At 42.3% G+C, this 22,250-nt stretch overlaps 1 protein-coding gene across 1 annotated transcript; it reads left to right on the plus strand.

Annotated features, from left to right (window-relative positions):
• The first annotated feature begins 764 nt into the window (after window positions 1-764).
• Window positions 765-22,222, plus strand: LOC139562791 (glutamine-dependent NAD(+) synthetase-like). The gene is made up of 21 exons (XM_071380837.1): window positions 765-1,142; window positions 1,427-1,487; window positions 1,733-1,849; window positions 1,987-2,040; window positions 2,141-2,230; window positions 2,879-2,930; window positions 11,969-12,057; window positions 12,291-12,408; window positions 12,952-13,083; window positions 13,285-13,356; window positions 13,650-13,774; window positions 14,242-14,290; window positions 14,454-14,556; window positions 14,726-14,894; window positions 15,040-15,175; window positions 15,468-15,574; window positions 15,738-15,869; window positions 15,980-16,049; window positions 16,516-16,644; window positions 17,298-17,474; window positions 21,786-22,222. Exons 1-21 carry the CDS (start codon window positions 1,058-1,060, stop codon window positions 21,822-21,824), a joined length of 2,106 nt encoding a protein of 701 aa, XP_071236938.1. The 5' UTR covers window positions 765-1,057; the 3' UTR covers window positions 21,825-22,222.
• The last annotated feature ends 28 nt before the right edge of the window (window positions 22,223-22,250 follow it).

Genomic DNA, 22,250 nt, shown 5'->3' on the forward strand with positions numbered 1-22,250 from the left:
AAATCCTCAACATATTTTGAACAAATAAGTGGACAACATCACACAGTTTGGACTGTGAACCAATAAGTGGACAACATCACACAGCCACACTGTCTTCATGATGACAATATCTGCAAACAGCTGTCATATGATGACAGAATAATACAGGATGATGTAGCTAAAATAAATACAAATATTTATAGATTAAGTAGTAGGTTACTTTTATATTGTCTTTTTTTTCATGAAGTCGCAACTTTACACAACTTGTGAAGTACGAGATCTACTTTTCACCTTGGTTTCCAGAATATTTTTATTTATGGAAGCATCACAATTTTTAAGTCTAAAATATGGACAATTTTTAAAACATATGAAGACGACCGGTAGATCTACTCCATACGGGCATCATAATTTTGTAGAGAAGAGGCGCAGCAGCTGGTTGTATAAATAAGCGTCCTGTCTCTTTAATAAGACATATGAGGAGGAGGGGCAGTATAAGCAAAGATGTGTATACCTAAACCAAGATAAGCCTGTCGTTTCAAATGGTTCATAGTGGGCAGAACAAGCAAGGAGGTGGGCAGGGCCAAGAACGAGTTAGTGAGATCCTATTGGCGCGTTCTAGCAATGTTTTGAAACTTTGTCAAAGGGTAAAGTCTACAAAACCTTATCCACTAATTTTCTCATAATTTTATCTCAAAACAGTTCCCCCCCAAAAAATCGTGCTGATTTTTTTGGGGGGAACTGTATTGAGATAAAATTATGAGAAAATTAGCACAATGTCGGCCAAAATCCATAGCGTTCCATCTTCTCCCACTGCCGGCCACTCGGCTTCCGCTCACTATCATATTTGTTACATTATTTGAGCGAGTGGAAAAGCCACTCGGATGCTTCACATTTATGCATCCGGTGAAATATCTGTCTCGTTGTTCTATCTGTGGTAATAGTTCCCGGATCGAAGTGACACAACAATTGCAACTTGGATAGTTTTGAGTAGAGTCTTACAGTAACTCATTTGAGAATTTAGACTAAGGTTTCAACGTTTGAATATCAGCAAGGCTACTTTGTTGCACCATTATATGAAATGGGACGAAAGGTTATATTAGCGACGTGCTCCTTGAATCAATGGGCACTAGATTTTGACGGAAACTTGGAGAGAATACTGAGAAGTAAGTCTGAATAAAATAATTGAGTATCACACTCTGCAAACGTCCCCCGAAATAAAAATCGTCGAATTGAAGATGCATTGTCCATTTAACTTAAACTGTAGTGTGTTCATATACAGAGCTGTTTTAAAGGTAATATGGTGTTGTAATGATTTATAGACATTCCACTTATAAGCCTGGAGTATACTATACTAGGCTACTTGTTCTGCGGGAATAGCATGCAAGTCTTGCAATCAGGACTCTGGACATGCCATTCAATTTAATAATGATATCTTGCTCATGACTAGGTATCGCGACAGCCAAGTCTCAGGGGGCTAAATACAGACTGGGACCAGAACTGGAAATATGGTATTTATAATTTACATCTCCTTCATCAAAGTTCTGATTGTTGAGTACATTACTGTATACAGTACGTAGCCTAGAGCAAACATTTAGCTTATTAGACAAATGTATGTCTTTGTTTGTGGTCTTTTTATTTGACTCCTATAAAGCTCTGTGCATTTGCATATAATAAGCATCCAACATGGTTATGCCTGCTCTGAATTTCCATGAACTTTCCCTCAACCTCCTCTCTTTCTGTCCCTGGTCATCAGTGGGTATGGCTGTGCAGACCACTTCTACGAGTCAGACACCCTGCTGCACTGCTTCCAGGTACTTGGGAAGCTGCTGGAGTCACCTGTCACCCAGGACATCATCTGCGATGTTGGCATGTCAGTCACACTTCTCACAAGCACTTCAGCTCGGTTGTCCCTCGCTTTGCCTCCTGGACTATCATTCCCCACTAAACAGTGTATGTTGTAGTAAGATTTCCGTAACCTGTGGCTAATGTTCTCTATGTCCCCCTCAGGCCCATCATGCATCATAATGTTCGGTATAACTGCAGAGTAATTTTCCTCAATGGGTAAGTCTCAGAAATAAGCAATTCTGAATTGATGTAGGTTATGTGCATCGTCAATAGCAAGTAGGTGTAATTGTTCACAATTCTTACCCTCTTTTTAAAGGAAAATCTTGTTGATCCGACCCAAGATGCTGCTGGCCAACTATGGAAACAACCGGGAGTTCCGCTGGTTTTCACCATGGAATAAACTCAGGTTAGTGATCAACATTGAATCTGCACAAGAAAGCCTTCCTTCTGAACATAATGATAATACTTTGATAAACAGTGAAATTAGAGAGATTTTCCGGTACTTTTGTATACTTTTTAGCCAGTAGTTCAGAAAGTAAGGCTTACAAGCCAAAAGTAGTCTCAGAAAATTGCATACTATGTCACATATGTTCAGATATGTGCACCATGTCATTGCTCTCTCTCTCGCTCTGCTGTGTGGGCATCTTGCTAGCTGACACTCAAATGGCGAGGGGCTGAAGGGGGAAAATGTTGGGAAAATGGCGCAGCACAGCTTCCAGAAAACAGTTGCTTTCAAACTAGGGATTTCGTGGCTAATTGAAGTAAGACACTAATTCTGCTCATAGATTATGCATGTATGAACTACACATGGACACATTCAGCCCAAAGCGGGAGGTTTAAAAAATACTTCGTAGTCGCAAAGTTTCCGGGACGTCTTTAAATGTTTAGGTCAAAGCAGATTTGGTACGTGGAAAAGGACACTAATCCATATTTTTCACATCACACATAATAACATATACGCATTTTGCTGCACCTGTCAAAACACCTGCAAATCTCTGTACGTGACCATTAAACTTTGATTTGAACATGGCATTATTGTGTTTGTCTGCCACAGACATGTGGAGGAGTACTTCCTGCCCAGGATGATCCAGGACATGACAGGACAGGTAGGATCCATCTCTCTTTAATGGCAGGGTGTTGGTATGCACTAACAAGGATCAGTGATAAGAGTATTAGTATTATTTGCACATTTCTTCATATAAAGAGAATCTGCACCATTAATATACAGTACCAGTCAAAAGTTGGACACACCTACTCATTCAAGGGTTTTTCTTAATTTTTTACTAATTTCTACATTGTAGAATAATAGTGAAGACATCAAAACTATGAAATAACACATGGAATCATGTAGTAACCAAAAAAGTGTTAAACAAATCAAAATATATTTCAGATTTTTGATTCTTAAAAGTAGGCATCTTTTGCCTTGATGACAGCTTTGCCCACTCTTGGCATTCTCTCAACCAGCTTCACCTGGACTGCTTTTACAACAGTCTTGAAGGAATTCCCACATATGCTTGGCATTTGTTGGCTGCTATTCCTTCACTCTGCGGTCCAACTCATCCCAAACCATCTCAATTAGGTTGATGTCAGGTGATTGTGGAGGCCAGGTCATCTGATGCAGCACTCCATCACTCTCCTTCTTGGTCAAATAGCCCTTACACAGCCTAGAGGTGTGTTGGGTCATTGTCCTGTTGAAAAACAAATGATAGTCCCACTAAGTGCAAACCAGATGGGATGGCGTATCGCTGCAGAATGCTGTTGTAGCCATGCTGGTTAAGTGTGCCTTGGATTCTAAATAAATCTGACAGTGTCACCAGCAAAGCACCATCACACCTCCTCCATGCTTCACGGTGGGAACCACACATGCGGGGATCATCCGTTCACCTACTCTGCTTCTCACAAAGACACGGCAGTTGGAACTAAAAATCTCACATCCATCGATCTAATGTCCATTGTCCGTGTTTCTTGGCCCAAGAAAGCCTCTTCTTCTTATTGGTGTCCTTTAGTAGTGGTGTCCTTTAGTAGTGGTTTCTTTGCAGTCGACCATGAAGGCCTGATTCACGCAGCCTCCTCTGGACAGTTGATGTTGAGATGTGTTAGTTACTTGAACTCTGTGAAGCATTTATTTGGGCTGCAATTTCGGAAGTGCAGTTAATTCTAAGTGAATGTATCCTCTGCAGCAGAGGTAACTCTGGGTCTTCCTTTCCTGTGGTTGTCCTCATGAGAGCTAGGTTCATCATAGCGCTTGATGTTTGTTGCAACTGCACATGGAAACTTTCAAAATGCATAAAAATGTCTGCATTGACTGACCTTCATGTCTTAAAGTAATGATGGACTGTCGTTTCTCTTTGCTTATTTGAGCTGTTCTTGCCATAATATAGACTTGGTTTTTTACCAAATAGGGCTATCTTCCGTATTTATTTATATTTAACTTTTATTTAACCAGGTAGGCAAGTTGAGAATAAGTTCTCATTTACAATTGCGACTTGGCCAAGATAAAGCAAAGCAGTTCGACACATACAACAACACAGAGTTACACATGGAGTAAAACAAACATACAGTCAATAATGCAGTAGAAAAATAAGTCTATATACAATGTGAGCAAATGAGGTGAGATAAGGGAGGTAAAGGCAAAAAAGGCCATGGTGGCGAAGTAAATACAATATAGCAAGTAAAACACTGGAATGGTAGATTTGCAGTGGAAGAATGTGCAAAGTAGAAATAGAAATAAAGGGGTGCAAAGGAGCAAAATAAATAAATACAGTAGGGGAAGAGGTAGTTGTTTGGGCTAAATTATAGATGGGCTATGTACAGGTGCAGTAATCTGTGAGCTGCCCTGACAGCTGGTGCTTAGAGCTAGTGAGGGAGATAAGTGTTTCCAGTTTCAGAGATTTTTGTAGTTCGTTCCAGTCATTGGCAGCAGAGAACTGGAAGGAGAGGCGGCCAAAGGAGGAATTGGTTTAGGGGGTGACCAGAGAGATATACCTGCTGGAGCGCGTGCTACAGGTGGGTGCTGCTATGGTGACCAGCGAGCTGAGATAAGGGGGGACTTTACCTAGCAGGGTCTTGTAGATGACCTGGAGCCAGTGGGTTTGGCGACGAATATGAAGCGAGGGCCAGCCAACGAGAGCGTACAGGTCGCAGTGGTGGGTAGTATATGGGGCTTTGGTGACAAAACGGATGGCACTGTGATAGACTGCATACAATTTATTGAGTAGGGTATTGGAGGCTATTTTGTAAATGACATCGCCGAAGTCGAGGATCGGTAGGATGGTCAGTTTTACGAGGGTATGTTTGGCAGCATGAGTGAAGGATGCTTTGTTGCGAAATAGGAAGCCAATTCTAGATTTAACTTTGGATTGGAGATGTTTGATGTGAGTCTGGAACGAGAGTTTACAGTCTAACCAGACACCTAGGTATTAGTAGTTGGCCACATATTCTAAGTCAGAACCGTCCAGAGTAGTGGTTGACTGATTAATCGGAATGGCCGATTAATTAGGGCCGATTTCAAGTTTTCATAACAATCGGAAATCGGTATCGGTATAACAATCGGTATTTTTGGGCGCCGATTTTGCCGAATATATATATATATATATATATATATACAGTGGGGAGAACAAGTATTTGATACACTGCCGATTTTGCAGGTTTTCCTACTTACAAAGCATGTAGAGGTCTGTCATTTTTATCATAGGTACACTTCAACTGTGAGAGACGGAATCTAAAACAAAAATCCAGAAAATCACATTGTATGATTTTTAAATAATTAATTTGCATTTTATTGCATGACATAAGTATTTGATCACCTACCAACCAGTAAGAATTCCGGCTCTCACAGACCTGTTAGTTTTTCTTTAAGAAGCCCTCCTGTTCTCCACTCATTACCTGTATTAACTGCACCTGTTTGAACTCGTTACCTGTATAAAAGACACCTGTCCACACACTCAATCAAACAGATTCCAACCTCTCCACAATAGCCAAGACCAGAGAGCTGTGTAAGGACATCAGGGATAAAATTGTAGACCTGCACAAGGCTGGGATGGGCTACAGGACAATAGGCAAGCAGCTTGGTGAGAAGGAAACAACTGTTGGCGCAATTATTAGAAAATAGAAGAAAATAGAAGAAGTTCAAGATGATGGTCAATCACCCTCGGTCTGGGGCTCCATGCAAGATCTCACCTCGTGGGGCATCAATGATCATGAGGAAGGTGAGGGATCAGCCCAGAACTACACGGCAGGACCTGGTCAATGACCTGAAGAGAGCTGGGACCACAGTCTCAAAGAAAACCATTAGTAACACACTACGCCGTCATGGATTAAAATCCTGCAGCGCACACAAGGTCCCCCTGCTCAAGCAGGCGCATGTCCAGGCCCGTCTGAAGTTTGCCAATGACCATCTGGATGATCCAGAGGAGGAATGGGAGAAGGTCATGTGGTCTGATGATTCAAAAATAGAGCTTTTTGGTCTAAACTCCACTCGCCGTGTTTGGAGGAAGAAGAAGGATGAGTACAACCCCAAGAACACCATCCCAACCGTGAAGCATGGAGGTGGAAACATAATTCTTTGGGGATGCTTTTCTGCAAAGGGGACAGGACGACTGCACCGTATTGAGGGGAGGATGGATGGGGCCATGTATTGCGAGATCTTAGCCAACAACCTCCTTCCCTCAGTAAGAGCATTGATGATGGGTCATGGCTGGGTCTTCCAGCATGACAACGACCCGAAACACACAGCCAGGGCAACTAAGGAGTGGCTCCGTAAGAAGTATCTCAAGGTCCTGGAGTGGCCTAGCCAGTCTCCAGACCTGAACCCAATAGAAAATCTTTGGAGGGAGCTGAAAGTCCGTATTGCCCAGCGACAGCCCCGAAACCTGAAGGATCTGGAGAAGGTCTGTATGGAGGAGTGGGCCAAAATCCCTGCTGCAGTGTGTGCAAACCTGGTCAAGAACTACAGGAAACGTATGATCTCTGTAATTGCAAACAAAGGATTCTGTACCAAATATTAAGTTCTGCTTTTCTGATGTATCAAATACTTATGTCATGCAATAAAATGCTAATTAATTACTTAAAAATCATACAATGTGATTTTCTGGATTTTTGTTTTAGATTCCGTCTCTCACAGTTGAAGTGTACCTATGATAAAAATTACAGACCTCTACATGCTTTGTAAGTAGGAAAATATGCAAAATCAGCAGTGTATCAAATACTTGTTCTCCCCACTGTATATATATATATATATATATATATATATATATATATATATAAAAAAAAAATGTTATACCTTTATTTAACTAGGAAAGTCAGTTAAGAACACATTCTTATTTTCAATGACGGCCTAGGTACAATGGGTTAACTGCCTTGTTCAGGGCAGAACGGCAGATTTTCACCTTGTCATCTCGGGGGATCCAATCTTGCAACCTTACAGTTAACTAGTCCAAAGCTCTAACCACCTGCCTCTCATTGCACTCCATGAGAAGCCTGCCTGTTATGCGAATGCAGTAGAAGCCAAGGTAAGTTGCTAGCTAGCATTAAACTTATCTTATAAAAAACAATCAATCAATCATAATCACTAGTTATAACTACACATGGTTGATGATATTACTAGCTTATCTAGCGTGTCCTGCGTTGCATATAATCGATGCAACTGTAACAGATGTATAATGTACTCTCCATGCGTTGTGTTTTCTCAAAATAAATCACTTCGGCCAGTGGTCCCAGTTGAGCATCATTTATTTCTGTTGTTAAATGGGAAACAGCACGTTAGTTGTGCAGGGCTTAACAGTATTGATGGCTGTCGATGGCAAAATCCCTTGCATCACATTTTCCTACTGGGCGAACAAAATACAAAAATACAATACAAAATATAACATGTGTAAATACCTGTTGTTAAATGGGAAACAGCACGTTAGTTGTGCAGGGCTTAACAGTATTGATGGCTGTCGATGGCAAAATCTGTAGCATGAAGACAACTGTGTTAGCAGTGGCTTATGTGACCATGACATCGGTGTATGCTAGCTAACACACTTATTTACAGCAATCATATGCCATAGCACATCCCAGAAAGCCCCCCAATCCCTAACAGGTACCATATACCCACACATGTATAAATCAGTAACGTACAGCAAACGTGTACACGTTGTAAAATAGAAAACAGTATTCAGAACGTGACCTACCCCTTGCATCACATTTTCCTACTGGGAAGACCTGACGTTCGCGATCTCCCCCTATCTGCAAGCGGGGCCAATCACAACACACCTTATTGTCATCAGAGTTGAACTAACCAATAAGAATGCTTGAACATTAAATACACATTTCTTTAGAGGCAAGTGGAAACATAACCAACCCCGTTACACAACGCTGGGGGATGATTTAACAAAAGCGCATTTGCGAAAAAAGCACAATCGTTGGACGACTGTACCTAACCATAAACATCAATTCCTTTCTTAAAATCAATACACAGAAGTATATATTTTTAAACCTGCATATTTAGCTAAAAGAAATCCAGGTTAGCAGGCAATATTAACCAGGTGAAATTGTGTCATTTCTCTTGCGTTCATTGCACGCAGAGTCAGGGTATATGCAACAGTTTGGGCAGCCTGGCTCATTGCGAACTAATTTGCCAGAATTTTACGTAATTATGACATAACATTGAAGGTTGTGCAATGTAACAAGAATATTTAGACTTATGGATGCCACCCGTTAGATAAAATACCGAACGGTTCCGTATTTCACTGAAATAATAAACGTTTTGTTTTCGAAATGATAGTTTCCGGATTCGACCATATTAATGACCAAAGGCTCGTATTTCTGTGTGTTATTATGTTATAATTAAGTCTATGATTTGATAGAGCAGTCTGACTGAGCGATGGTAGGCAGCAGCAGGTTCGTAAGCATTCATTCAAACAGCACTTTAGTGCGTTTTGCCAGCAGCTCTTCGCAAGCACAGCGCTGTTTATGACTTCAAGCCTATCAGCCTAATGGCTGGTGTAACCGATGTGAAATGGCTAGCTAGTTAGCTGGGTGTGCGCTAATAGCATTTCAAACGTCACTCGCTCTGAGACTTTGAGTAGTTATCCCCTTGCTCAGCAAGGGAGCGGGTTTTGTGGAGCGATGGGTAACGCTGCTTCGAGTGTGGCTGTTGTCGATGTGTTCCTGGTTCTCGCCCAGGTAGGGGCGAGGAGAGGGACGGAAGCTATACTGTTACACTGGCAATACTATAGTGCCTATAAGAACATCCAATAGTCAAAGGTATATGAAATACAAATGGTGTAGAGAGAAATAGTACTATAAATACTATATTAACTACAACCTAAAACCTCTTACCTTGGAATATTGAAGTCTCATGTTAAAAGGAACCACCAGCTTTCATATGTTCTCATGTTCTGAGCAAGGAACTCAAACGTTAGCTTTTTTACATGGCACATATTGCACTTTTACTTCTCCAACACTTTGTTTTTGCATTATTTAAACCAAATTGAACGTGTTTCATTATTTATTTGAGGCTAAATTGATTTTTATTGATGTATTATATTAAGTTAAAATAAGTGTTCATTCAGTATTGTTGTAATTGTCATTATTACAAATACATTTTAAAAAATCGGCCGATTAATCGGTATCGACTTTTTTGGTCCTCCAATAATCAGTATAGGTATCGGCGTTGAAAAATCATAATCGGTCGACCTCTAGTCCAGAGTAGTGATGCTGGACTGGCGGGCAGGTGCAGGCAGCGATCGGTTGAATAGCATGCATTTAGTTTTATTGTATTTAAGAGCAGTTGGAGGCCACGGAAGGAGAGTTGTATGGCATTGAAGCTCGTCTGGAGGGTTGTTAACACAGTGTCCAAAGAAGGGCCAGAATTATACAGAATGGTGTCGTCTGCGTAGAGGTGGATCAGATACTCACCAGCAGCAAGAGCGACATCATTGATGTATACAGAGAAGAGAGTCGGCCCAAAAATTTAACCCTGTGGCACACCCATAGAGACTGCCAGAGGCCCGGACAACAGGCCCTCCGATTTGACACACTGAACTCTATCAGAGTTCAATCATTTGAGAAACCAAGGCTATCGAGTCTGCCGATGAGGATGTGGTGATTGACAGAGTCGAAAGCCTTGGCCAGGTCAATGAATACGGCTGCACAGTATTGTTTCTTATCGATGGCGGTTAAGATATCGTTTAGGACCTTGAGCGTGGCTGAGGTGCACCCATGACCAGCTCTGAAACCAGATTGCATAGCGGAGAAGGTGCGGTGGGATTCGAAATGGTCGGTAATCTGTTTGTTGACTTGGCTTTCGAAGACCTTAGAAAGGCAGGGTAGGATAGATATAGGCCTGTAGCAGTTTGGGTCAAGAGTGTCCCCCCCTTTGAAGAGGGGGATGACCGCAGCTGCTTTCCAATCTTTGGGGATCTCAGACGACAAGAAAGAGAGGTTGAACAGGCTAGTAATAGGGGTTGCAACAATTTCGGCAGATAGTTTTAGAAAGAAAGGGTCCAGATTGTCTAGCCCGGCTGATTTGTAGGGGTCCAGATTTTGCAGCTCTTTCAGAACATCATCTGACTCGATTTGGGAGAAGGAGAAATGGGGAAGGCTTGGGCGAGTTGCTGTGGGGGGTGCAGTGCTGTTGACCGGGATAGGGGTAGCCAGGTGGAAAGCATGGCCAGCCATAGAAAAATGCTTATTGAAATTCTCAATTATAGTGGATTTATCGGTTCTTATCCTCAGTGCAGTGGGCAGCTGGGAGGAGGTGTTCTTATTCTCCATGGACTTTACAGTGTCCCAGAACTTTTTTGAGTTTGTGTTGCAGGAAGCAAATTTCTGCTTGAAAAAGCTAGCCTTGGCTTTTCTAACTGCCTGTGTATATTGGTTTCTAACTTCCCGGAAAAGTTGCATATCACGGGGGCTGTTCGATGCTAATGCAGAACGCCATAGGATGTTTTTGTGTTGGTTAAGGGCAGTCAGGTCTGGAAAGAACCAAGGGCTATATCTGTTCCTGGTTCTAAATTTCTTGAATGGGGCATGCTTATTTAAGATGGTGAGGAAGGCATTTAAAAAAAAATAACCAGGCATCCTCTACTGATGGGATGAGGTCAATATCCTTCCAGGATACCCGGGCCAGGTCGATTAGAAAGGCCTGCTCGCTGAAGTGTTTCAGGGAGCGTTTGACAGTGATGAGTGGAGGTCGTTTGACCGCTGACCCATTACGGATGCAGGCAATGAGGCGGTGATCGCTGAGATCTTGGTTGAAAACAGCAGAGGTGTATTTAGAGGGCAAGTTGGTTAGGAGGATATCTATGAGGGTGCCCGTGTTTACGGCTTTGGGGTGGTACCTGGTAGGTTCATTGATAATTTGTGTGAGATTGAGGGCATCAAGCTTAGATTGTAGGATGGCTGGGGTGTTAAGCATGTCCCAGTTTAGGTCACCTAGCAGCACAAGCTCTGAAGATAGATGGGGGGCAATCAGTTCACATATGGTGTCCAGAGCACAGCTGGGGGCAGAGGGTGGTCTATAGCAGGCGGCAACGGTGAGAGACTTGTTTTTAGAGAGGTAGATTTTTAAAAGTAGAAGTTCAAATTGTTTGGGTACAGACCTGGATAGTAGGACAGAACTCTGCAGGCTATCTCTGCAGTAGATTGCAACATCGCCCCCTTTGGTCGTTCTATCTTGTCTGAAAATGTTGTAGTTAGGGATGGAGATATATATGTATACTACCCCTACCTTGTCACAACACAACTGATTGTCTCAAACGCATTATGACGGAAAGAAATTCCACAAATGAACTTAACAAGGCACACCTGTTAATTGAAATGCATTCCAGGTGACTACCTCATGAAGCTGGTTGAGAGAATGCCAAGAGTGTGCAAAGCTGTCATCAAGGCAAAGGGTGTCTACTTTGAAGAATCTCAAATATAAAATCTATTTTGATTTATTTAACACTTTCTTTTAGTTACTACATGATTCCATATGTGTTATTTCATAGTTTTGATGTCTTCACTATTATCCTACAATGTAGAAAATAGTAAAAAATAAAAACCCTGGGATGAGTCCAAACTTTTGAATGGTACTGTATATGTGCAGCAATCAATAGTATCATCCATTTAATGTTATCGTTAATGAAATTCCTTTCCATTGTTCTGTCTCCTGAAGGACACTGTCCCCTTTGGTGACTGCGTCCTCTCAACCAAAGACACCTGCATCGGGAGTGAGATCTGTGCAGAGCTGTGGAACCCTAGGAGGTACATTCAATGAAGAGTCTCAAATGAAGGACTTTTCTTTTCAAACCTTTAATTAATTTCTGTAATGAGTTGTGTGTCCTTAGTTATTTGTGTAATGGATTGAAGGAGAGCTCAAATGTTTTTGAGAGATTAAGTGAGATTGCATATGTGAATAAATATATACAGTGTGTGTGTGTTTTTCTAGTAAGCTACGGTATGTAATGATGTATGTGGGAATGTCATGTGCTTGGCAGCCCCCATGTGGACATGGGTCTGGACGGTGTGGAGATCTTCACCAACTCCTCAGCCAGCTACCACGAGCTACGCAAGGCAGACCACAGAGTCAACCTGGTTAAGTCAGCCACCACGAAGGTGACCATACACACACGAACGAACGGACGGACACATGCATGAACACACGCACATGTTATACAGCCCTTCAAACTCAACTCTGGACCTGGAAGCCAGTTCCACTGCATTTTTTTTTATTGTTCCCCTCTAATCAGGGACTGATTTAGACCTGGAACACCAGGCGTGTGCAATTAATTATAAGGTAGAACAGAAAACCAGCAGGCTCCGGACCACGTAGGGTAAGAGTTGAGTACCCCTGTTATGCAGTATGTTTAGTGAGAATAGAGGTACTGCATGTTGCCTGCCCAGTAACCACTTGGAGGCACTGTTTTATAATACTGCTCCAGTTCATAGTGTTTTGCCTACATGTATATTTTGCTTAGTATGAGTTTGGGTAACACTTATCATCACATTGATCCTAGACGTGTGTAATAACACTAATTACTAGATAACAACATTGTTGTTACATGTTATTTTAGTAAAATGTTATTGCATAGTAATGATGTTGAGCGGTTTCTGATATTACAAGTGGACTAAGGACAAGTGTGTTGTTGTTTTGCACAGAGTGGGGGGATCTACATGTTTGCCAATCAGAAGGGTTGTGATGGAGACAGACTCTACTATGATGGTTGTGCCACGGTGGCCATCAACGGGGACATAGTGGCCCAGGGAAGACAGTTCTCCCTGGATGACGTGGTAAGGACAGGTTAAACATAACAGAATGTAAATGTGAGAATATCTTACAGCCTGTTATTTCACCCTCACTTCACACACCAGGGTGAGCTGTGTTTGATTATATGGTTGGCCAAGTCAGCATGTTGTATAATGTTATCGTTAATGCTAGCCATTCCCAAAGTGAACTCTTGGACTGTGCGTGTGTGTGTGTGTGTGTTGCAGGAGGTTGTGACTGCCATTCTGGATCTGGAGGATGTCCGCAGCTACAGAGGAGAGCATTGCCACCCACATGTGGTGAGCTGACATCTCTCTTCAAAACAGGGAACTTTTTACTTCTCAGAAATGGTAGGTGTGATTCAGAAACGCATTACTCCCCAAGTGAAACTAGCCACACAAGGGGAACCAGAGGTAATCCTATTCAACTCCTCAACCCAAGGCTCTGTCTCTGTCCGGTGTCGTCTTTCCTCCCTATACTGGGTACACAGAGAGAGTCCCTTCAGTTATTGACTTAGACTCAAAATAGCATGCCGGTTACATTTTAAATGTCACATGGTTTGCTGATATGTCCTCTGCTCCACTGTGTCCAGGAGTATGAGCACAAGCCGTGCCATCGAGTCAAAGTGGACTTCTCCCTGTCTGATTGTGAAGATGTCTACCTCCCCACTCACCAGCCCATTGAGTGGCAGTTCCACACCCCTGAGGAGGAGATTAGGTATGGTACCCCCTGACAAAGACTGTGATCACAAGAGTGTTGTGTGCTTAAATGCTTCCCATAATAAATAGTAGCTATTTTTGACTGTGTCTCCCTGTATTTCGTTTTTTTCACCATGGAATCATTGGAAACAGACAGCGATAGCAGCCTACTATATTGCCACACATTGGATTCAGGAGCTTGGCGTGTGACATTCATTTACCCTGACTGCTCCCTTTGTGTCTGAAACTGAGCTGCCTGTCTTTGGTGGAGCCAATCCCTGTCTGAGAGAAGTTAAAACTAGAGAAACTTTTTTTTTTAAAGCTACTTTCCAGATCATGTGACTGCCCACCTGTTTACAGTGTACACATATATACCCTTCCCTTCATGTGACAAACAGCACAGGGCCTTCATTCTAACCTGCAATTTGACCCATGTCAAATACATGCACATGCGTGTTTCTGTGTTCTTGTCTTTGGTGTCTTCAGCCTGGGTCCAGCATGTTGGCTTTGGGACTACCTGAGGAGAAGTGGTCAGGTGAGTAGTGCTATATTTGGTTTAAATGATGTGTAAATGTGCTTATGCGTACCTGCTTATTACTGAATATTTGTACTAAATATACAAATATACAAAATGTACTGAATATTTATATTGTCTGTCTATCTCTATCCATAAACACTTCTGTTATTCCCTGCTCCAGGCTGGTTTCCTCCTGCCTCTCAGTGGTGGTGTGGACAGTTCCTCTACAGCCTGCATTGTCTACTCCATGTGTGTGCTGGTCTGCCAGGCAGTCAGAGATGGCAGTGAGTACTGGACTGGATACTGTACAGGCCCATAGTGTTTTGTTGTGTCCCACAAGTGACACAAAAGCACATGGCTCCTATTTTAAAGTTTGACATTGCATTCAGAGTTTGTCACTACAGCTTCTGACAGCTACAGCTTCAGCTTCTTCCCTCCCTCTCCCTGTATCAGACACCCAGGTGCTGGAGGATGTTCAACGGGTAGTGAATGATGTGTCCTACACCCCCCGGGACCCACGGGAGCTGTGCGGACGCATCTTTACCACCTGCTACATGGCCAGTGAGAACTCCTCAGAAGGAACCCGTAACAGGGCCAAAGAGCTGGCCTCTCAGGTTGGCAGGTGAGGATCACTGGCCCCATCATAGTTGGGCAGGTTACAGAATAACAAATTAGAACACAATGAGACTCGCATCTGTTCTAAATCTCACCTTATGCTTTTCTTCAAAAGTAATTTTTTCTTCTTTGTATTTATCTTGTTTATTCAGCTCACACATGAACCTCAACATCGACATGGCAGTGAAAGGCATGCTGGGAATCTTCTCCATGGTTACGGGAAAGTGTCCCCAGTTCCGTGCTAACGGTGGAAGCACAAGAGAAAACCTTGCCCTACAGAATGTGCAGGTGGGTTGAGTGTCAAGGAGTACTCCAGTACATTGTTCAGGTGTTACCTGAAACACTTCAACAAAGCAGAAACCCGTTATTGCAAAATGAACCCAAAAAATGGTTTCTGAGATGAGCAGAGCTTTTCCCCTCGCTTGTATTTCTCTTTAATCGCACCATTTACTTGCATTTTCACACATGCTCACCACAATCCTCACACTATCATGTACCAGTTAAACGGTCTGATCTGAGTAAGCAATTGTGTGGTGTGTGAATTGTATGAAACCCTTATCCACTATCCTGTCCCTTCCAGGCCCGAATCAGGATGATTCTGGCCTATCTCTTTGCTCAGCTCAGTCAGTGGGCAGAGGGGAAACCTGGTGGCCTCCTAGTCCTTGGCTCAGCCAATGTGGATGAGAGGTTAGTGAGTACTAGAGAATGTCAATGTTTCTTTATTAAATTGTTTTTTTACTATGTGCTGTCTGCTTCAGTCCAACAGAAAAGTACAAAAAGTGTATGATCCCTCTTTGTATAGACCCCTCTCTGTATTTGACCTTCACCTCAATACCCCTCTATTCTGCAGCCTCACTGGCTACTTCACTAAGTATGACTGCTCCAGTGCTGACATCAATCCCATTGGGGGCATCAGTAAGACAGACCTAAAAAGCTTCCTGCAGTACTGTGTCGAACAGTTCCAGCTCACCGCCCTCAAAAGGTGAAGCACGCTGCTCTGCAAACCCGTCTTCTTCTCTGGGACAATACAAAACAGTCAGTATAATGTCAGGAGACTCACCATGTTGGCAACTGTCTTTATGTCCTCTGTAGTATCATGGCTGCACCTCCCACTGCAGAGCTGGAGCCCCTGACGGACGGCCAGGTGTCGCAGACTGATGAGGTAATGAGTCAGCATGTCACCTCAAGTAGAGCCAGATGTGGCCTTGGGCCCTCTGATTATGTTGATCGTTGTGCGTGTGGGCCAACCACATATGAAGTGACAACTTATTTTTCTTTCTATTTATTTATTTTACTCACATACTGTGCACACACTGCTATGATTGACCGTTCTGTATACGTATTAAGAAAAGTTGACATTTCAGACTTACAGGTGAAAGTCATACCATAAACCCTCAGCTCTATTCAGCTTGACTACTGTTGTTATTGTCCCGCCATGTTTTTCTTCTGTGACTGTGTGACTCAACTTCCCCTGTCTATATATACCACCTCACAAGCTTGGAAAATTAATGTCTCTTCAGGGATGTCATCTGCGCACATGGTTTGTTCAGTTATGGTGTAATCTGACCTCCTCCTTATCCCTTGCTGTCGTCCTCTCTCTTGCTCTCTCTGTGTCCCCCTCTCATTAGTCTGATATGGGGATGACATACTCGGAGCTGTCTGTGATTGGCCGGCTCAGGAAGATCTCCAAGTGTGGCCCGTACAGCATGTTCTGCAAACTCATCCACACATGGAGGGAGGCCCTCTCCCCTCTACAGGTCACTCTACACCCCTGTATCGCACACCTTTTACTATTTTCATACTATTAGATGTCTGCCATGTAAAATGAGGAAAAATCTCAATGATAGTGTTCTGTTTCACACAAAGTCATGTTTACACTGAGTGGACAAAACATTAAGAACACCTTCCTAATTGAGTGTCGAAAGCGCTCCACGGGGATGCTGGCCCATGTTGACTCCAATGCTTCCCACAGTAGTGTCAAGTTGGCTGGATGTCCTTTGGGTGGTGGACAATTCTTGATACACATGGGAAACTGTTGAGCGTGAAAAACCCAGCAGCGTTACAGTTCTTGACACAAACCGGTGCGCCTGGCACCTACTACCATACCCCGTTCAAAGGCACTGAAATATTTTCTCTTGCCAATTCACCCTCTGAATGGCACACATACACAATCCATGTCTCAATTGTCTTAAGGATTAAAGGTCCTTCTTTAATCTGTGTCTTACCCTATATCTACACTGATTGAAGTGGATTTAACAAGTGACATCAATAAGGGATCATAGCTTTCACTTGGATTCCCCTGGTTAGTCGGTCATGGAAAGAAGTGTTCATAATGTTTTGTACACTCGGTGTATGCTATCTAATTGTATGATTTGAGAATAACACTTCTTCTGACCATTTGACATTTCAGGTGGCGGCCAAAGTGAAACACTTTTTCCAGATGTATTCTGTGAACAGACACAAAATGACAACTGTGACACCATCCTACCACGCTGAGAGCTATGGCTGCGATGACAACCGCTTTGACCTCAGGCCATTCCTCTACAACACTCGCTGGTCCTGGCAGTTCAGAGCCATTGATAATCAGGTGGGGATCTGACAGTCAACATGACATTTTGTTTTATTTGACCTTTATTTAACTGGGCAAGTCAGTTAAGAACAAATTCTTATTTACAATGACGGCCTACCCCCGGTCAAACCCTCCCCTAATCCGGACGACGCTGGGCCAATTGTGCGCAACCCTATGGGACTCCCAATCACGTCCGGTTGTGATACAGCCCGGGATAGAACCTAGGTCTGTAGTGACAACTCTAGCACTGCGATGCGGTGCCTTAGACCCCTGCGCCACTCAGGATTTTTTTACTGTGGATCTCTCACATTTGGTTGTTCCCTCAACGGCTTTTTCGGATTTCATTTAATCTCACAAGAATTGTGAATGTCCACTGAACATGGTAAGTTACACTGCCTGTCACCAAGGGAGTACCCCAAGGCTCGATCCTAGGCCCCACGCTCTTCTTAATTTACATCAACAACATAGGTCAGGAAGTAGGAAGCTCTCTCATCCATTTATATGCAGATGATACAGTCTTATACTCAGCTGGCCCCTCCCTGGATTTTGTGTTAAACGCTCTACAACAAAGCTTTCTTAGTGTCCAACAAACTTTCTCTACCCTTAACCTTGTTCTGAACACCTCCAAAACAAAGGTAATGTGGTTTGGTAAGAAGAATGCCCCTCCTCCCACAGGTGTTATTACTACCTCTGAGGGTTTAGAGCTTGAAGTAGTCACCTCATACATGTACTTGGGAGTATGGCTAGACGGTACACTGTCCTTCTCTCAGCACATATCAATCGCTCCTCTTTCACACCAGACAGCCAAACTAACCCTGATTCAGATGACCATCCTACCCATGCTAGTTTACGGAGACATCATTTATAGATCGGCAGGTAAGGGGGCTCTCGAGCGGCTAGATGTTCTTTACCATTCGGCCATCAGATTTGCCACCAATGCTCCTTATAGGACACATCACTGCACTCTATACTCCTCTGTAAACTGGTCATCTCTGTATACCCGTTGCAAGACCCACTGGTTGATGCGTATTTATAAAACCCTCTTAGGCCTCACTCCCCCCTATCTGAGAAATCTACTGCAGCCCTCATCCTCCACATACAACACCTGTTCTGCCAGTCACTGTTAAAGGTCCCAAAAGCACACAAATCCCTGGGTCGCTTCTATTTTCAGTTCACTGCAGCAAGCGACTGGAATGAGCTGCAACAAACACTCAAATTGGACAGCTTTATCTCAATCTCTTCATTCAAAGACTCAATCATGGACACTCTTACAGACAGTTGTGGCTGCTTTGCGTGATGTATTGTTGTCTCTGCCTTCTTGCCCGTTGTGCTGTTGTCTGTGCCCAATAATGTTTGTACCATGTTTTGTGCTGCTACTATGTTGTGTTGTCATGTGTTGCTGCCTTGCTATGATGTTGTCTTAGGTCTCTCTTTATGTAGTGTTGTCTTGTCGTGATGTGTGTTTTGTCCAAAATGTATATACAGTGGCAAGAAAAAGTATGTGAACCCTTTGGAATTACCTGGATTTCTTCCAAAATTGGTCATCAAATTTGATCTGATCTTCATCTAAGTCACAACAATAGACAAACATAGTGTGCTTAAACTAATAACACAAAACATATTGTATTTTTCTTGTCTATATTGAATACATAATTTAAACATTCACAGTGTAAGTTGTAAAAAGTATGTGAACCCCTAGGCTAATGACTTCTCCAAAAGCTAATTGGAGTCAGGAGTCCGCTAACCTGGAGCCCATTCAATGAGATGAGATTGGAGATGTTGGTTAGAGCTGCCTTGCCCTCTAAAAAATAATCACAAAATGTGAGTTTGCTATTCACAAGAAGCATTGCCTGGTGTGAACTATGCCTCAAACAAAATATATCTCAGAAGACCTAAGATTAAGATATGTTGACTTGCATAAAGCTGGACAGGGTTACAAACGTATCTCTAAAAGCCTTGATGTTCATCAGTCCATGGTAAGACAAATTGTATATAAATGGAGAAAGTTCAGCACTGTTGCTACTCTCCCTAGAAGTGGCCGTCCTGCAAAGATGACTGCAAGAGCACAGCGCAGACTGCTCAATGAGGTTAAGAAGTATCCTAGTGTCAGCTAAAGACTTACAGAAATCTCTGGAACATGCTAACATCTCTGACGAGTCTACGATACCTAAAACACTAAACAAGAATGAAGTTCATGGGAGGACACCATGGAAGAAGCCAATGCTGTCCAAAAAAACAACATTGCTGCACGTCTGAAGTTTGCAAAAGTGCACCTGGATGTTCCCCAGTGCTACTGGCAAAATATTCTGTGGACAGATGAAAATACAGTTGAGTTGTTTGGAAGGAACACACAACACTATGTGTGGAGAAAAAAAGGCACAGCACACCAACATCAAAACCTCATCCCAACTGTAAAGTATGGTGGAGGGAGCATCATGGTTTGGGGCTGCCTCAGGGCCTGGACAGCTTGCTATCATCGATGGAAAGATGAATTCCCAAGTTTATCAAGACATTTTGCAGGAGAATGTTAGGCTATTTGTCCGCCAATTGAAGCTCAACAGAAGTTGGGTGATGCAGCAGGACAACGACCCAAAACACAGAAGTAAATCAACAGAATGGCTTCAACAGAAGAAAATACACCTTCTGGAGTTCTGACCTCAACCCGATTTGAAATGCTATGGCATGACCTCGAGGGCAGTTCACACCAGACATCCCAAGAATATTGTTGAACTGAAACAGTTTTGTGAAGAAGAAATGGTCCAAAATTCCGCCTGACCGTTGTACAGGTCTGATCCGCAACTTCAGAAAATGTTTGGTTGAGGTTATTGCTGCCAAAGGAGGGTCAACCAGTTATTAAATCCAAGGGTTCACATACCTTTTCTACCCTGCACTGTAAATATTTACAGTGTTTTCAATAAACACATTAAAACGTATACTTGTTTGTGTTATTAGTTGAAGCAGATGGTGTTCGTCTATTGTTGTGACCTAACTGAAGATCAGATCAAATTTTATGACTTATTTATGCAGAAATCCAGGTATTTCAAAAGGGTTCACATACTTTTTCTTGCCACTGTATATAAACTGCTGTTCAAAAGTTTGGGGTCACTTAGAAATGTCCTTGTTTGTGGAAGAAAATAGGGGGGGGAAATTGTCCATTAAAATAACATGAAATTGATCAGAAATACAGTGTAGACATTGTTAATGTTGTAAATGACTATTGTAGCTGGAAGCTGCAGATTTTTAATGGAATACCTACATAGGCATACAGAGGCCCATTATTAGCAACCATCACTCCTGTGTTCCAATGGCATGTTGTGTTAGCTAATCCAAGTTTATCATTTTAAAAAGCCAATTGATCATTAGAAAACCATTTTGCAATTATGTTAGCACAGCTGAAAACTGGCCTTCTTTAGACTAGTTGAGTATCTGGAGCATCAGCATTTGTGGGTTCAATTACAGGCTCAAAATGACCAGAAACAAAGACCTTTCTTCTGAAACTCGTCAGTCTATTCTTGTTCTGAGAAATGAAGGCTATTCCATGTCAGAAATTGCCAAGAAACTGAAGATCTCGTATAACGCTGTGTACTACTCCCTTCACAGAACAGCGCAAACTGTCTCTAACCAGAATAGAAAGAGGTGTGGGAGGCGCCGGTGCACAACTGAGCAAGAGGACAAGTACATTTAAGTGTCTAGTTTGAGAAACAGACGCCTCACAAGTCCTAAACTGGCAGCTTCATTAAATAGTACCCGCAAAACACCAGTCTCAACATCAACAGTGAAGAGGCGACTCCGGGATGCTGGCCTCCTAAGGCAGAGTTCCTCTGTCCAGTGTCTGTGTTCTTTTGCCCATCTTAATCTTTTATTTTTATTGGCCAGTCTGATATATGGCTTTTACTTTGCAACTCTGCCTAAAAGGCCAGCATCCCAGAATCGCCTTTTCACTGTTGACGTTGAGACTGGTGTTTTGCGGGTACAGACTGTGGTTGCTGATAATGGGCCTCTGTACGCCTATGTAGATATTCCATAAAAAATCTGACCTTTCCAGCTACAATAGTAATTTCCAACATTAACAATGTCAACACTGTATTTCTGATCAATTTTATGTTATTTTAATGGACAAAAATCTGTCTTTTGTTTCAAAACACCCAAACTTTTGAACGGTAGTGTGTATGTGTATAATATATATAATTTTATTTTTATTTTTTTTAATCGTCCCCGCAGGAGGCATTTTGGTAGGCCGTCATTGTAAATAAGAATTTGTTCTTAACTGACTTGCCTAATTAAATAAAGGTTCAATAAAATAAATAAATATTGTTATTTCATACACAGGTGTCCAAGATGGAGGTTGGGAATGACTACCACGACTAAGGCTCCTCCCAATGCCAGAGCAAAATCCCAAAGAACTCATCTGAACTGTGACAATAAACACTGTAGTGCAACTCCAAACACTCTTACTGTACACACAATGCCTTCTTACGGTACAGTATTCTAATTTCTGAAAATAGACCTAGGTTATTGATTGATATTATAGACTCTAACAATTAAGGGTATTCAAAATGAGTATTTTGTGTCAGTGGTTCAGCATGATGTGCATTAATTATGTTGTCGTTCTACATGCTCTAGGCCAGCTTAAACTGGAGGTCAAAAGGAGTAACAATGTCTTGTTAAAAATATTCACAACAGTCTATTCTCTCAGGTTCAAATACAATACACTTGTTTATTGAAATAGTGATGTACAGCTTTACTATTAAACACGTTTTATCTTGTTTTGTACTGTTATCAATGATGTGTATT

Source organism: Salvelinus alpinus, chromosome 33 (assembly GCF_045679555.1).
Source record: "Salvelinus alpinus chromosome 33, SLU_Salpinus.1, whole genome shotgun sequence".
Lineage (NCBI taxonomy): Eukaryota > Metazoa > Chordata > Actinopteri > Salmoniformes > Salmonidae > Salvelinus > Salvelinus alpinus.

Excerpts from the sequence above, each read along its gene's own strand:
- LOC139562791 (XM_071380837.1), top strand. The coding sequence starts at position 1,058 with ATGGGACGAAAGGTTATATTAGCGACGTGCTCCTTGAATCAATGGGCA. Across the intron at positions 13,357-13,649 it reads AGCATTGCCACCCACATGTG|GAGTATGAGCACAAGCCGTG; the intron begins GTGAGCTGACAT and ends CACTGTGTCCAG. Across the intron at positions 16,645-17,297 it reads AGGCCCTCTCCCCTCTACAG|GTGGCGGCCAAAGTGAAACA; the intron begins GTCACTCTACAC and ends TTGACATTTCAG.